The following is a 15,105-nucleotide window of genomic DNA, read 5'->3' as shown; positions in this document are numbered from 1 at the left end:
TGTAAAAACCAACTTTGAGGATGATAAATTACAAAAAATGTCATGCACTCAAATGCTAATTCAGTGTAAATAAACATGATGGATGATGAGCCGGTGGAAATAACCACGATAGTGTTTGGAAAATGTCCCAAAACACCCCAAAAGAATGTGGAGGCGAGTAAACTTCGTCCACAGCAACAGAGACAAATGGTGGTTCTAATGAGATATTGTTATGCACATCTTTTGTTGGTGTGGCTGAAATGTACGATCCCTCTTAACACCACGGGAAATCCTGCTAAGATACCTGATCAGGATGATCAGGGCCTGACCTGTGACGGTTGGGGAGAAATGGGACCAAAATTGGCTCAGACTGTCTTGTAATGTGCAGCGGTACGTCTGATAAAACAGCAACTAATTGCTGTTAATGAAAATATTTCCCACTTCAGATCCAAGTGCTTTTATGTGCTGCTGTAACGCTGCAATGACGACATGATGGCAGAGAGATCAACACACTCCAACTCATACAAATAAAAGACTGCGGTGCAAATTAAGAAACCACCTCCAGCAATTAGACAGCGACTCCAAAGACTCAACCATGCTGGAAATACTAAGATTAAATCTTAAAAATACTAACAATAATGAATGAATGCAGTCAGGGATGACAGAGAAACGCTGGACCATTCAGGAAGGAGGTTAAATGATTCAAACTCATTCCTCTTGAAATATTTGATGCAACTAGAGTAGCCTGCAACCTTTTTATTCACATATTGAGATGTTACTGCAGATGTACCGGTAGTCTTAATTAGCTGTCTGCTGGGAAGTCTCTCAACTAAAGTTTACCCGCAGTTGTTCAAACTGCTTATGAAAATAATTCAGCTGCTATTTACCGCCACAACAACAAAACTAAGGATTTAATTATACCGTTAAAACACATCTAGTTTTTGAGAGAATGCATTTCCATCTGCTCTAACTTAATGTTCCTCTTCCAGCACAGCAACTTCTCCAGTCCAACGACACAGACAGGTGAAAGCACGGCCCTCTGTACGGGCACCGAAATAGCACATTACATTAGATGAAGCTAATGCCGCCCTGTGCGGGAAATATTCTAAATATACAAGAAATTGAATTGTGTGTGCAGGACTCACAGCCAGGAACTCCTTGAGCCGGTCCTCTATGCTTCCCTTGTGGATGGTGAAGAGAGCAGCAGCGATCTGGTTGATGGCCTTGGCCAGGCAGTGGATGTTGTTGCAGTGGCCTGCAGGGGGCAGCACACACACACACACACACACCAGCATCAACACCAGGGATCATTCACAAGTTAATGGCTTAAAACTGGGAAGTCTGACTTCTTAAGAGCAGAGAAAATCTTTACAATATGACAGAACCTTCACAATTCATCTGGGCAAAAAAAAACCCAACAAAAACAGATTTCATTCTGTATTTCATGGAGGCAAAAACAATTATTTGAGGCAAATGAAAAGAATAGGAATATGAATCATATGCATGTAATTGTGAGCTCACAGAGTGGTTAGCGCTGTTGCACGGAGGCCATATGTGCTAAGACACGCTGTCGGAAAAAGCAATCGCAGGCCGGTGCACGGTCTGCATACTAACAAAGGTGGAGCCGGTGATTGCTCATTATCCTCTTCAAATGTCCCTTATTAACAGCGGCGCCTTTCATTTCAAGCCTGTTAGGAGGCAATGTCTTGGTAATTCACCCTTGAGAGAAAAATGTCTTTGATACCTTATCAGAAGCCTCATTTAACTACACCGCCTGCCTCTATTGTCTTAAATGGAGTTTATTTAACTGAATAGAGCCTTTTTTTAGACAAATCACATAAAGCCAACAGGGTTTTATGTCCCACATTGCATAAGCTGGGCTTTGATAATTACTCACAAATTAAGCAGCACATCTGCCAAAGATGACTTAATGTTTGTGCTCAGGCGTCAATCGATCTGAAGGTACGGTGGGGGGGTCGTACATGCACGCAGAGCAGCTTTGTACAAGGTCTGCAGTAAATTAGGTGTCCAGCAGTGTTTGTTCAGGCTCTGACCCGCTGATACGTAAGGGAGCTGGATTTCCTTTTTGTTTGAGGGAAAATGTTATTGAAGGTAAATTGGAGGCTAAAATGAAGGAGTGCAAACGAATACTTGCACAAATATACTGCAATTGAAAAGCTTTCAAACAATAATACCCAATGTTCCCTTCCACATGAGATTTTTATTTTATTTGTTTGCAGCTTCAGGCTTAAATTTTTAGTAAACATGGTACTAAACATTTCCCAATGTTTTTATATATAGCTGTGCAAAAAAGACTCTTTATGTGTGTTTTACATGTAAGGAATTGATTCAAATATAGTAATTTGGTCCTTAAAGGTATTACATTCAGAAAAACACATCGTCAGGTGAAAAACAACACAATATTTTGGACAATGCGTTATTTTGTGAACTACGCCCAAATACGCATAAACTGAGTGCATGAGTTTTTTTCCTGGAGGAATTAACTGGTTTATTAGCAGATGCTGCTAATGACCCGATCTGGATTCATTGATCAGCAGCAAGCGTGAGCTCGTCTATAGGAGTGAAAGTTGCTCTGGATCCTTAGCGTGTAAGTTCTGTCAAAAATAAATATATTAGTGCAATGTCAAGGAGGGAAGCCATGAGAGGCGTCTTAGGGAGGAAACTGTGGCCGCAGTTCTATCGGGGAAGGGTTACAAATTAATTTCCAAACAGAGTTCAGAGGTCACAGCTGGAAAACATTGAAGACAGTGTTGTTTCTGTCAGCCTGTTTCCATTTTAGTTTTAGTCTAGTCTTTGGGTCAAGCTATCATTTTAGTTTTTATTAGTTTTAGTCACGTTCATTCTCCTTTTAGTCGTGTCAAGTTTCAGTCGACTAAAAGTCTGAGCATTTTAGTCTTATTTTAGTCAGATTTGTCCAGGATCATTTTAGTCTAGTTTTAGTCAAAGATTGTATTTTAGCCAAACCCATTTTACAATTCAAACAAGGCTATCTTATTATTATATTATTGTTACCTGATAGACTCAAGAATACATTCATTCCAGATACAGAAGACTCTAACTTGAGTTTACAACATAATTATTTTTCCACATTTCTCCCCATCTTTTTCAGCTGGAAGACGCTGGGCATATTTACATAAAAGGAAAACTGTAGTTTAAAGGTAATTATGTTGCATTTATAATAAAACTAAATGTTTCAGCATGTCAGTTTGTTACATGGTTGTTTTTCTTTTGCCAAAAATAAAGTTTGGATCAAAGCCTCATTTTCTTCTGATTTGAAGAGAAACATCCACCAAGGACTAGTGGAAACACTTGAGCACCATGGCGGCCTACCCTCTATGGCGGGGCTATATTGGGACATCACATTGCTGGCGAGCGTTGGCAAGGAAACGGCCACAAATACCATCAGCAGACAGGCAATCTTGTACTCCTCCTCTGGACTGATGTTCTCTGCATGAACACAAACACATGGCGTGACCTCACAGGGCTGCGTGCTGGGCGGACTGAGTCCGGGGAGTTTGTGAGCCACTCACCGCTCTTCTGCGAGGACAGCGCCACCACCAGAGCCGGGTCGATCTCACAGGGCAGCCCCGCCGCCGAGGACAGCTCGTACACGTTCATGGCCACCTGGAAACGGACGGATTAGGCATGGTTTACACGTAGCAAAAACTGTGGCATTTTCATGCGTTTTGGCCGTTCATTTACACGAAAACGAAGCTCAAAGTCTCCAAAAACGATAATTTCTGAAAACTCCGGCCAAAGTGGAGATCTGCAAAAACTCTGTCTTCACGTTTGCTTGTAAACAGAGGGAAACAGAGATTTTATGCTTCAGAACGTCACATTATGCGACAGAAACGTCACCAGCGTCATGAGTGCGACCTGTGTTTGTTTGGCCACCGTCAATATTTTCTTGTATTTTAATTGTTTTATATTTTAAAGTCACACTTAAAAGTAACTCCACTTCTCTGTCACTCCAAACCAAAGACTCTCGTTCATCTTGGAAGTAACTGGAAGTTACTCGTGTCATTTGTTGATGTTTTTTTCCAGGATTCTGATTGGCTAGCATGACTTTATCTTCTCGTTACACTGCCCCCTGTAGGTTTGGCTGCTCATAGCACCTTAACAGCTATTTATGCGGGTTCGTGTAAATGACGGTATTTTTCAAAACGTAGAGGGGGAAATATCCGTTTCTGTAAATACCCGGCTATGTGTAAACGTGGCCTTAGGCACGTCATGAGAGGAAGGAGACGGAGGCGGCGCATCTCTGAGAGAACCGTGTTCCTACCTTCATGTCCGTCTCTCGGGGGATGTGGTCCTTGAAGTCTTCTACTGAGCTGACCAGGAACGGGATGTGACACGACAACACCTGAAGAGAGGAGACCAGTTAGTTTCCTTTCTCTGGAAAACGCCTAGAGACAACTTCTGTTGTAATAGACGCTATATAAATAAAATTGTATTGAATTGAAAGTTCACTGGGGGTGGTGAACACCTGGAAGTATCCAGTTTGGTGTGTGTGTGTGTGTGTGTGTGTGTGTGTGTGTGTGTGTGTGTGTGTGTGTGTGTGTGTGTGTGTGTGTGTGTCACATACGTCTCTCAAAGCCTCCTGAGCCAGAGAGCGGAAGGACAGAATGACCCCGATGATGGTCATCCTCTTTAAGACGCTGTCCACCGCTACGGTCACACACACAGAAACATGACGTCAACCAGAGACGCTGCACTAATCACATTAGTTCAGCAGTTACGGTGTCACCTTTTGCAAGGATGTGCATTATTTAAGGATTTCCCACTTTGTTCTTGTTCCATAGCTTGAATATTGATCATATTTACAGTTTTAAAAAGGTGCATGTGTATGTGTGTGAGTGTTTACATGTGAGTTTCTTGAAGAGAGCAGCCATGTGCTCCGGTTTGTCGAAGCTGGTCCTCATCTGGGCCAACACCTCCATGTTCTCAACCACCAGTTTCTACAAGAAGAAGATCACAGACATTAATATCTGTCATGCCCTTATACGCTCACACACATTAGTCATTGTTTAAAAAGGGAAGCAACTGCTTCCCACTTCAAGTAAAAATGCGATCTTCAAGAAGCAGCATCTCTAAAGTGAGACCAGGCTTCTCGGCCAGAGAGGGGGAGAGTACTCGCCGAGTTGGGATGAGGTGTTGAAGCACCGGATTTTCTGCACTACAGTATAAGGTGCACCTAAAAGCCTTTAATTTTCTCAAAAACAGTTGAACTGAACCGGGACCACTGGATGCCGCTCTCGCCCAGCTGTTTTATTCCGACACAGAAGATTTCGAGGGATTCAGGGATGAACTGGAAAAGTTTCCACAGCGTTTGTTTTGGGAGTGAACGAAGTTTTCAGAAAGCTGTTTTTTATTTTGTTAATAAAATTTGACTTACAGTACTTTTCTTCTTGTTTTTTTTTTGTGCATTGGCTGTAGAATTTTGTAGCATTCCCTGTAGCGCAGCTCCATCAGGTAGATACGTAACTCAACCCCAGCCCCTATAGTACTACTATTATCTTACCGTATATTCCATGCGCCTTATAATGCGGCCCACCTTATATATAAAGAGAGTTTTAAAATAGGTCATTTATTGAAGGTGCGCCTTATAATACGATATATATGCGTCTTATGGTAAATTGAAGTATCTCTGGTCTCGTTTTTAGACAAGGGAAGAATGGAGAGGGATATGGACGGATCTGCTCAGAGAGCTGAGCCAAAGGTCAAGGTTCTGTGTTCACCACACGATCTCTGCTCCTCTCCTCAGCTACGACTGCAAACGGAGGGTAGTGAGGAGAGATATCAGAGGGAACAAGCAGCTGCAACCATGTGGCTCCGCATGGTGGCCGGACTGCTCCAGACTGACTCTAAGGAGAGACGCCGCTTCTCCACAGAGAGGAGACAGGTTGAGGTGATTTGGTTATCTGGCTAGGATGATCCCTGGAAACCTCCCTGGAGAGGCATTTCAGCCTTTTCTAACTAAGCAGGGTGTCTACAGGTTTGAACAAGGTAAATTTAAGAGTTTTTAATACCATTTTTCAAACAAAATTTAAGACCAAAAAGACTAAGAAATCCAGCGCTGAGGTCGAGGTTGCCAGATCTGACAGGTTCCAGCCCAAACGCAATGTAAAACCCGCTGAAATAATCAAAAAACAGCCAGAATCATACATTCTCTATGTTAAAACCGTCAATTATTAAATGCGAAATAAATTTCAAGTCATAAGCAAATGAAGCCAAAAAAGGTTCAGGCTCCAAACAAAGACTACAATTAAATTGAGTAGATTAAAGCAGATATAATATCAGTGAGTTCAGTGTTCAGTGTTTTTACTTTTCTCTGCCATAATGGAAACTTTTTTTTTAATAATTTCTCCTAAATATTTACCGGTAGTAAAAACCAGGAAAAGCAGCTCAAATTTTATCAACCTACCCAGTCCTATATTTTTCAGCCCAAAGTCAAATGAACTCTTGGAGTCAAATGTCAAATTAAGACATTTAAAGGCCTTATTTAGAAAAATGGAACTTCTTTTTCTTAAGACTTTTTAAGGACCCGCGGCCGCCCGGCTGAGTCCAGGTCTCCTGCAGATCCAGGACACATTTGACGCATGACTTGTCTCTGTTCGAGGAGGCGGCGGGAGAAAGGAAGGTCCGGGCCGCTTTGCTTTTGACAATTAACGGTTGAAAGGGTTAAATCTTTCACGCTGGAACTAAAATGTTGATCGTAGTTTCATTTTAAGCAAAGCCTTGGTTGCAAGATGGAGAAACACTAATCCCTTGACAGCATGCAGCTGCATTACACAAAACTGTAACTGTACGTCTGACCAGCTGCTACTAAAACATCAGTAACATCAATGGTTGCTCGTGTGAGTAAATCTGTGTGTTTGTACCTTCAGCTCAGCAACCTGTGATGAAATGTGCCACATGAGACTCTCGCTGAGGAACTTCATACCGTACGGTCCCAGCAACTCTGACAGTGAACGCATCTCTGTTGAAGAACAACAAAATCAACCCAAAATGCACCTGATGAATGAAGCATCTCTCAAATCCTAACAACCCGACAGAGGACTAAATGTTTAATTTCCTTCATCAGTGTGAAAGTCTTCATGTCCCCCAGCGACGGAGTGATGGGAGAGTTCTTACCAGAGATGTCGGAGTATTCCTCAGCGTTGAACGTCAGCTCGTTCTCCGTGGGCAGGTTGACGAAGGCCTTCATCGCTGGGAAGTAGGCGATGTGGCCGTTACTGACCTGACGGAGCAGCGTCTCCAAGTACCTGCACAGAGAAACACACGCTGTGGGTTCAGCCCTCACTTAAACTAAGGAACATCTGTCAAACCTAGAACTGGGGCCAGATTCACAAAACATTCTTAAGAAAAAAAAATCTTCTTAAAGTGTCATTTTTTTCTTAAGTTCAGTCTTAAGAAGAAAAAAGAGAAGAAGTCATATTCTCCAAAAAAGTATTTTCTCAACTTTCTTCTTAAAAGGAGCTTGAGGCCGGATTGAGGCAGAATTTATGAAAAAAATTCATATACGTTTTAAGTTTTCTAGTAATAATGTCAGATGAAGCGTTCCAAACCAAAAAGAATGAGCCCTCTAGTGTATCTCTCCGTTGCCTTGAACAGGCTGTTGCTGCAAAATGTGCTGCAATTCGGGCCCAAATTTCCCGCGCTGGGCTGCGGATGTGACGTCACATGACGCTGCATGTGCATTCTCCCCGTTCTCCCGTGCCGGCTTCACTGTTGGCTGCAGTACCCCCGACGGCCGTCGTGGTGAATGGTGGCGCTAGAGAGTCTAATTTCTTAAAAGGAGCCTCATGCTCCTTTAAGTTTCTTCTTAAGAAAAAATGGTATTCTTGAAATAAAAGTTCTCAAATTTGTTCTCGACTTTTTTCTTAACTTTAAGACAACCTTGACCTGTCTTAAAATGTCTTCTGTGAAAAGGTAAAACTCTAATTACACCTTTTTCAACACATTTTAGACAAGTTTAGACTAGTAGGTCATAGTTTGAGGATATACTTTGTAATTAATTACACAAAGAGCCTGTTAACTGTTTGTTAGCATGTTAGTTAGCGTGGTAGTTAATTATTATTAATTTTCCCCAATAGTATTTTTTTCACACATTAATCTCATCCACCATAACCTTGAAAAGTTCCTGCATCTCTTTTTCTCCTTCTCCATGTTTAGTGAGTGACTGACGGTTAAGACGCAAACTATCTGTATAAATGTTGTTTGTTGGCGCGTGCAATGCAATGACATATTTTAAGAAGTTCTTAAGTAGGAAAAATAAGAAATTCGTAAGAAATTACAGTTTTTAAGACGGTTCTTAAGAAAATATTGAGGAATTTCACTTAAGAACTTTCTTATGAACTTCTTAATTTTAGATCTTAAGACATTTCTTAACATCGTTCTTAACACATATTGGTGAATCTGGCCCCAGATCTCTAACTATCTGCTGTGAAGGCACTAAGACGGTAGTAGGAGGATGCACTGCACCAGTTGGTGTATAAGCTGGTGATGGTGGGCTCCCCGTGGCTGTCCAGGTGCTGCGTCTGCTGCAGCAGGACGTTGTTGAAGACACGCGTGATGTCGATGGTCACGTAGTTCTCTATGGACTGCAGGACCGTCATGTACGCTCGGACGCTGGTCAGCAGCTCGCTGGGCTTGGCTATCTCCTGCGTAGCCTGGTTGTACATCGTCATCCCCACTATGGACCTGGAGGAAGATGGAGGAAAACAGTCAGAGGTTTATCACAATATGGATATAGCAGATAACTGAGCTTTTCGTTATGTTTTTGTTTCTTTACTCTGTCGCTGAACGCACGCGTGCTGAGAGTTTGTTTTTTCTTACTTGGTAAATCGGATCTCCAGGTGTGAGGTGAGATACTCCCGGGGCGTGAACGTGTGCTCCCACACCGCCAGGTTGGGAACGTAGTTGATGGAGAAGCAGAGTTCGGACAACGCCGTGTGGAGTTTATCCAGACTGGAAAGATCAAGGACAACGAGAAATGTTCACTGTCTTCTATCAGAGGAGGTGAAAACACAAAATGTAGCACTTAAAAAAGTCAATTAAAGGGTCATTTATGTGAGCCGTTTCCATTAAGATGAAGATATTTGATTTAAGGGTTCTTACTGAAACAGTTATTAATCACTGACTAGGTTCTTTTAAACATGACTTATATGAGCGTAGGACGTTAGATACGAGCAGAATGGGACTTATATAAAAAAAGAGATAGTCGCAAGTCTACAGGTTGGACCAAGGTAAATGTAAGACTTTTTAATACAATTTTCAAACTAAATTTAAGACCAAAAAGACGAGTCACAAAGAAATCCAGCGCTGAGGTCGAGGTTGCCAGATCTGACAGGTTTCAGCCCAAACGCGAGGTAAAACCCGCCGAAATAATGAAAAAACCAGCCCGAATCATACATTCTCTATGTTAAAACCGTCAATTATTATATACGGAATAAATTTCAAGCCAAAAAAAGTTCAGGCTCCAAGCAAAGACTACAATTAAACTGAGTAGATTAAAGCAAATACAATACAGTGAGTTTATTGTGTAAGTTTCTACTTTTCTCTGCCATAATGGCTAATTTTTTATAATAATTTCTCCTAAATATTTAGTAAAAACCAGGAAAAGCAGCCCAAAACATATATTTTTCAGCCCAATTGGGCTGAAACTTGCCCAGTCTGGCAACACAGATTTAGAACCTCCGCAGGAGATTTTCCTCGAAACGATGAAATAAACGTTTAAATGATGACTGGATACATTCCCTCTGAAATAAAGATTCAAAAATTCAGACCCTTGCATTGAGATTTAAGACAAATTAAGACATTTAAAAGGCCTTATTTTAGCAAAATGGAATTTTGGACTTTTTAAGGCCACTGTAAAAAATGAATATGTCTTTTTAAATCTTCTCTGTTTCCGGTACTGACTTGGTAACCAGGAGTCTGTTCTTCCTCATGCTCTCCACCCCTGGCTTCTCCCTCTCCGGCTCCCCCTTCTTCCCCGTCGCCTTCTTGCTCTTCTTGTTGACGGCTTGGCTGATGGTTTTTGCGCAGTGCTTCGGCAGCAGCTGCAGAACAGAAAAGCATCGAGTGAAAAAAAAGAAAAAAAAAAAGAAGGAGCAGACGATAAAGTCTGATTGTTCATGAGCGGGTTGATATTTACAGCTTTTCAAACCAGGAGAGTGTCAGAGAGATTTAACACCGTGCTTCGACAAAGGACTCGTTATGCTCATCTGTCAGACGGGATATTACACTCCGGTCATTTCAATGATTTGCTGCTCTGCCAAGTCTTGTGACATCAAAGATTTAGTTAAAACAAAAAAATATTGAAGATGCTTATCGGTTGGTGGTAATGTATTACAAACACTGTTGATGTAAGTGCTTTATTATCTGAAATATTTGCTTTCTATATAAATGTACCAACAGCTTTCATAGAACAACCCCCTGCAGGGCATTAAAGCATCATTTGCTGGGAGAAATTGGACACATCAGTCAAGTTATGGAGACATGAAGGAGCCCTTCAGAAGTTCAAAACTCTCAGACATCTTTTAGAAATGTATTTGTTTGCGTTTGACATTGAGTCTTGGATGTGAGAATGAACTTATTTAAGAGTCTGCAGGTTGTCTTTCAACCGCTGGAGATTAAACCAGCGGATACACGGCTTTATAACTGCAGTAGCAATGGATTTACTCCGACTTAGGTGACAAGTCACGAAGAGGGGTCGTCCAGGTCGACTCATACGTACAGTCAGCTTCCATCTGTGCCACAGAGTTTAAAAAGGCGTATTAATCAAGTTTAAAGACGCTGATTTCCAACCCCGGCACAGATCCTGCGGCAGCGTTTTCCTCCTGAATCGTGCGTATAAAACACTCGGGTCCCTGGCTGCTGGCTGTAACTCCGGCAGCTGCACTCATGACAGCTATATCCATCTTCACTAACTGAAGGCAAGGAAGTAAATGAGGGTTCTTAATAGGATGTCAAACGAGGCTTTTTAAAAAGTGCCTACCTGGTCGCTGAGTGTGCACTGCTCGGTGCAGATGTCAGTGATCAGGTTCCGGGCTTGTTTGGCCATCTCGTCCAGGAACATGTTGCAGAGCGACAGGCTCCGGTCCCCTATGTGGTGGCGCTGCGGAGGAGGACACACAAACACACGGGAGGCCTCGACTGTCACCAGCTGCAGAGCATTTAACAGAAGCTGCATTTATTTGAAAGATCAAGGATTAGAAGTTGATAAATATGTCAAATGTTATTGCTCCTTTAAATGCTATATTATCACTTCCTTGTACAGTAATCCCTCGTTTTTCTCAGGATTACATTCCAAAAAGAACCCGTGATAGGTGAAATCCACGAAGTAGCACTTTTTTTTTCTTCTTTTTTATTATACAAGAATTAAAATTGCGGAGATCAGCCCCACTACACCGGGACCTGATTAATTGGATTTGAACGGGAAAAAAATAAAAAATTATTATGAAAAAAATATAATAAGTACAGTAAGCAGGGTTCATACACATTTTAACCAACACATTTCCAAGACTTTCCCATGACTTGGCAGCAAGTTTCCATGACTATACATGACCTCTTAAACATCAATGTATGAATGAAATATAGGAATAAAACTATGTAAAAAGTCACTACAGGGGAGATCTAATGACAATTAGGGTTTTATACAAAATAATAATTTGTTTAAAATAACACTGATATACCAGCAATATGTTGTAGTATATGTAGTATATGTGTTATAGTAATCTAATATAACTGTAATAATAACTGTTGGAGAATGTGGTCACTCGATCTGATCTGCATGATGCGCAAGATGCTACACACGTCACGCGTGAAAACGTGCGAGACTTTTCGATACGAAATATTTATTGATCAATTTTAAATCTACCTTATAGGCTGTTATTACTAAATGTTATCATTAAGTGAGAAAAATAAAACGTTTCTAAAACCTTTGGGGTGAACTTATGCTTCCAAAACTTTTCCAGGCCTTGAAAATTACATTTTCAAAATCCTTGACGTTTCCAGGTTTTTTCAAAACGTACGAACCCTGAGTAAGACAAATTGTGACTGGCACGTATTTTCGCTGCTCTTCTGATGCTGCTGCATCCCGACTCGCTCGGTAGCCTCTTTTTCTTCTAAAGCCTGTGGTGCAGGTGTGATTTTTCCAGAGAAGAACATAGTTATGGGTCTTTGTTGTCGCTCTTTTTTCTTCTGGTCAAAAATATTCTTATAAACCGACATGCCACCATGGATTATATCTGAGAACTGTAATGAACGATTCATCAAAGGCTCCCGTTCTTGAGCTGCTGCTGAAGCTCATTGGCCATTCTCAGCATTGTTGCTAAGCAACCAACGTTATTGACACAGGAAGTGAAGAAGCGAGGAGACTGTTTAGCCAATCAGAATGCAGAACACGATGCACAATGTAAATCCGTGAAGCAGCGAGACGTGAAAGGTAAACCGCATTATAGCGAGGGATTACTGTATATATAATTAAAAAAACAACCTAAAATGAACATAAAATGACCTTTTTTTTAAATACATGGCAGAATCATTTACCAAAATCTGCAATGTTTCTGCAATTTTCATTTCACTCATTTTCCAACGACAGTAACATAAAACACCACCACTTCCTCCGTGCACTCACCTCCTCGGGACAGAGCTCGTGCGTGCAGGACATGAAGTGTGTGCAGAGCAGGGGGAAGCAGATGGAGTGTCGGCTTTGGGAGGGGAGCTCCAAACACTGCTGGAACATTTTCTCGAATGCGCGGCTGTAGAAGCTGCACAGAGACAAGCAGACGGAGGGGCTCACAAAAGGTGACGTTTATTTCCAGTGATGCCGGGATAAAGCCGACTCAGCTCGTCCCAGAAATGAGCCACGTAAAAGTTGGACGGGCCTGCCTCTCACCAGAAGATAGACAGGTCCGACGTCTCCACCAGCATCTCTACCAGGGAATCCACCATCTTGGTGTGGAAGATGATGGTGTTCATCATCTTTCCAAGCTCCTTGTGATCGGAGATACCAAGACTGGCTTTAGAGACGCTGGTGTAGGCCTGAAGAGAGGGAGACGGGCAAACCATGAAGAGGACACAAAGCTACAAATTGGGACTAAACATTTTCCTTAGCTTCTGCACAGCAGCTCAGATGTTTCAATACTCCTAGAAACATTAAAGAATTAAAGGCTGTCATTTGTGGTTATACCTGCAGTCTGAACCAGTCCAGCCTCATTCCTCTGAAGTCAAACACCTCTCCATCCTCCACTAGAACAAACAAACAACACACTCAAACAATACAAACTATTCTTTAAAGACAACAAACAAAAAAACTACTCTGATTCCTCCTAATTTCAAAATTCATACTGCAAATGGTGATCATTAATGTTGCCGACGATGGCGGAAAAAAAGTAGTGTTTTACCTTGTTTGACACTGAGAGACGTCATGGTGTTGACAAACGAAGACATGATTATGGATTCATCCTCCGGACACACGGACAGGTTCTGGTGAACGACAGCAGGACAGAAGGCTCAGAAAGACGAGTGGGCCAAGTTTAAAAACAAAAACCCAACTATTTCTACATTCAGCTTTCCACTGGAGACATTTTCACAGAAACACTCCAACCTGAGAAGCTAAAATCATCTTCTAGAGAAGGCAAATGTGTGCGTTTCATAGGGATTCAGCTATCAAATATTTTGGTGATCGAATATTCAATGAAATATTCCATTGATTAATTGGATAAAACTTACTTTTGTTTAATTAAAGCCCAATTATAAATATGCAATAGAAAACGAGACAAATTACTTGATTAAAATCAACCAATTTGTTTCTTTTATGAGAATAATTGACATGTATTTACATATTATGCAAACTAGTAAACTGTTTGTTAAATCTTCCAATAAAAATAAATACAATTATTTTAAACTTAACATTTCCTGAAACATAAAAAAAAACAACAACATATTTTTACTATCTAAAAGTATCTAAAAGAAAAAAATATTCTTAAACACTGCTTTTAAATTGTGCAACTTCACATTCAGAACCAACACGTTTAAACAAATGCTTGGCTGTGGACCGGGACACGGGACAAGAGTCTTACACCATGTGGACCAGGGCCTTCATTTTTAATTTGAAATGATCCCACAGCTTTGACATCTTCTGTCTCTTCCTCTTATTACTTTCGCTTTGCTGCGTTTTCTCATTGGCGCTGTCACTGTTGTCGGTCCGGGCCGGTGTCTGTGCAGCTAAACTGTTCACACGCGTTACAAAAGGCATGACGGCGTCTTCTTCCACTTTATAAAGGGCGTGTTACCACGTTGTGTCATGTTAAAAAGAAGCCGTGTGAAACATGAAATTTACATTTATTTTTTATTTAAACGAGGCTTCAAGGCAGAGGAAATTCCTCAATAATTTTTTTGTAATCGAGGTACTCGAGGAATCATTGCAGCCCTATAGTTTCACTAGAGGACGCGCCTAGAGGATGGTTTTCAGACGTGGGTGTGTTCGTACCTGCACCATTTCATTCAGCACCACGGCGTCGAAGCCAGACAGGTATTGGACGTAGTATCGCTGCATCACCGGGCCGTACTTCCTCACGTGAGCTCGGAGCTCCTCCATGTAGAAGATCAGCTCTGCTATATGTCTGCAAGGACACGTCAACACACACATGTGGAACCAGAACAGAGACGTCCAGGACAAAAACAGGCAGTTGGGAAAAGGTGCTGACGTGCATCGGCACACCTGTGTCCTCTTCACGTGTGTGTGTGTGTGTGTGTGTGTGTGTGTGTGTGTGTGACAGCTGTCCCTACTTGTCTATGAAATCATCCGTGCTTTTCTTCTGGATGTTGTCGGCGTGTCGGAGGAGCCAGATGATTTCATCGCGGGCAAACGACAACGCCATGAACACAAATAAGGCCTAAAGAAGCAGAAGCAGAGGATTTAAAAGGTGTTCAAACAAAGTGTTGGAAAACTACCAACACACAGTTAATCATATAGATCAGCATAAAATAACTGCCTCCATTTATTGAGATCTCACATCCCACTCATTTAAGTGATACTGAGTTTGTAGACTCCATTTAGGTCCATTAATCCACACAGAAAGTTAAATAATGACCCAG

General features: G+C 41.5%; 1 protein-coding gene across 4 annotated transcripts in view; it reads right to left on the bottom strand.

The window, feature by feature from the left end:
* Positions 1–15,105, bottom strand: part of nckap1 (NCK-associated protein 1) — a 44,496-nt gene that overhangs the window by 3,161 nt on the left and 26,230 nt on the right. For all 4 annotated transcript variants that reach the window (XM_061746147.1, XM_061746148.1, XM_061746149.1 and 1 more), the window contains 18 exons: positions 14,797–14,903; positions 14,498–14,630; positions 13,410–13,491; positions 13,196–13,254; positions 12,902–13,047; positions 12,641–12,773; positions 11,000–11,119; positions 9,922–10,061; positions 8,839–8,970; positions 8,485–8,703; positions 7,135–7,265; positions 6,882–6,979; positions 4,865–4,958; positions 4,586–4,668; positions 4,283–4,363; positions 3,531–3,624; positions 3,331–3,447; positions 1,125–1,234 (listed from right to left, as the gene is read on the bottom strand). In XM_061746147.1, coding sequence (XP_061602131.1) covers positions 1,125–1,234; positions 3,331–3,447; positions 3,531–3,624; positions 4,283–4,363; positions 4,586–4,668; positions 4,865–4,958; positions 6,882–6,979; positions 7,135–7,265; positions 8,485–8,703; positions 8,839–8,970; positions 9,922–10,061; positions 11,000–11,119; positions 12,641–12,773; positions 12,902–13,047; positions 13,196–13,254; positions 13,410–13,491; positions 14,498–14,630; positions 14,797–14,903 — 2,079 coding nt within the window. The remainder of the gene's footprint in view (positions 1–1,124; positions 1,235–3,330; positions 3,448–3,530; positions 3,625–4,282; positions 4,364–4,585; positions 4,669–4,864; positions 4,959–6,881; positions 6,980–7,134; positions 7,266–8,484; positions 8,704–8,838; positions 8,971–9,921; positions 10,062–10,999; positions 11,120–12,640; positions 12,774–12,901; positions 13,048–13,195; positions 13,255–13,409; positions 13,492–14,497; positions 14,631–14,796; positions 14,904–15,105) is intronic.

The sequence above is a fragment of the Cololabis saira genome, chromosome 17 (assembly GCF_033807715.1).
Source record: "Cololabis saira isolate AMF1-May2022 chromosome 17, fColSai1.1, whole genome shotgun sequence".
Taxonomy (NCBI): Eukaryota; Metazoa; Chordata; class Actinopteri; order Beloniformes; family Belonidae; genus Cololabis; species Cololabis saira.
This window is presented reverse-complemented; position numbering and strand designations above follow the sequence as displayed.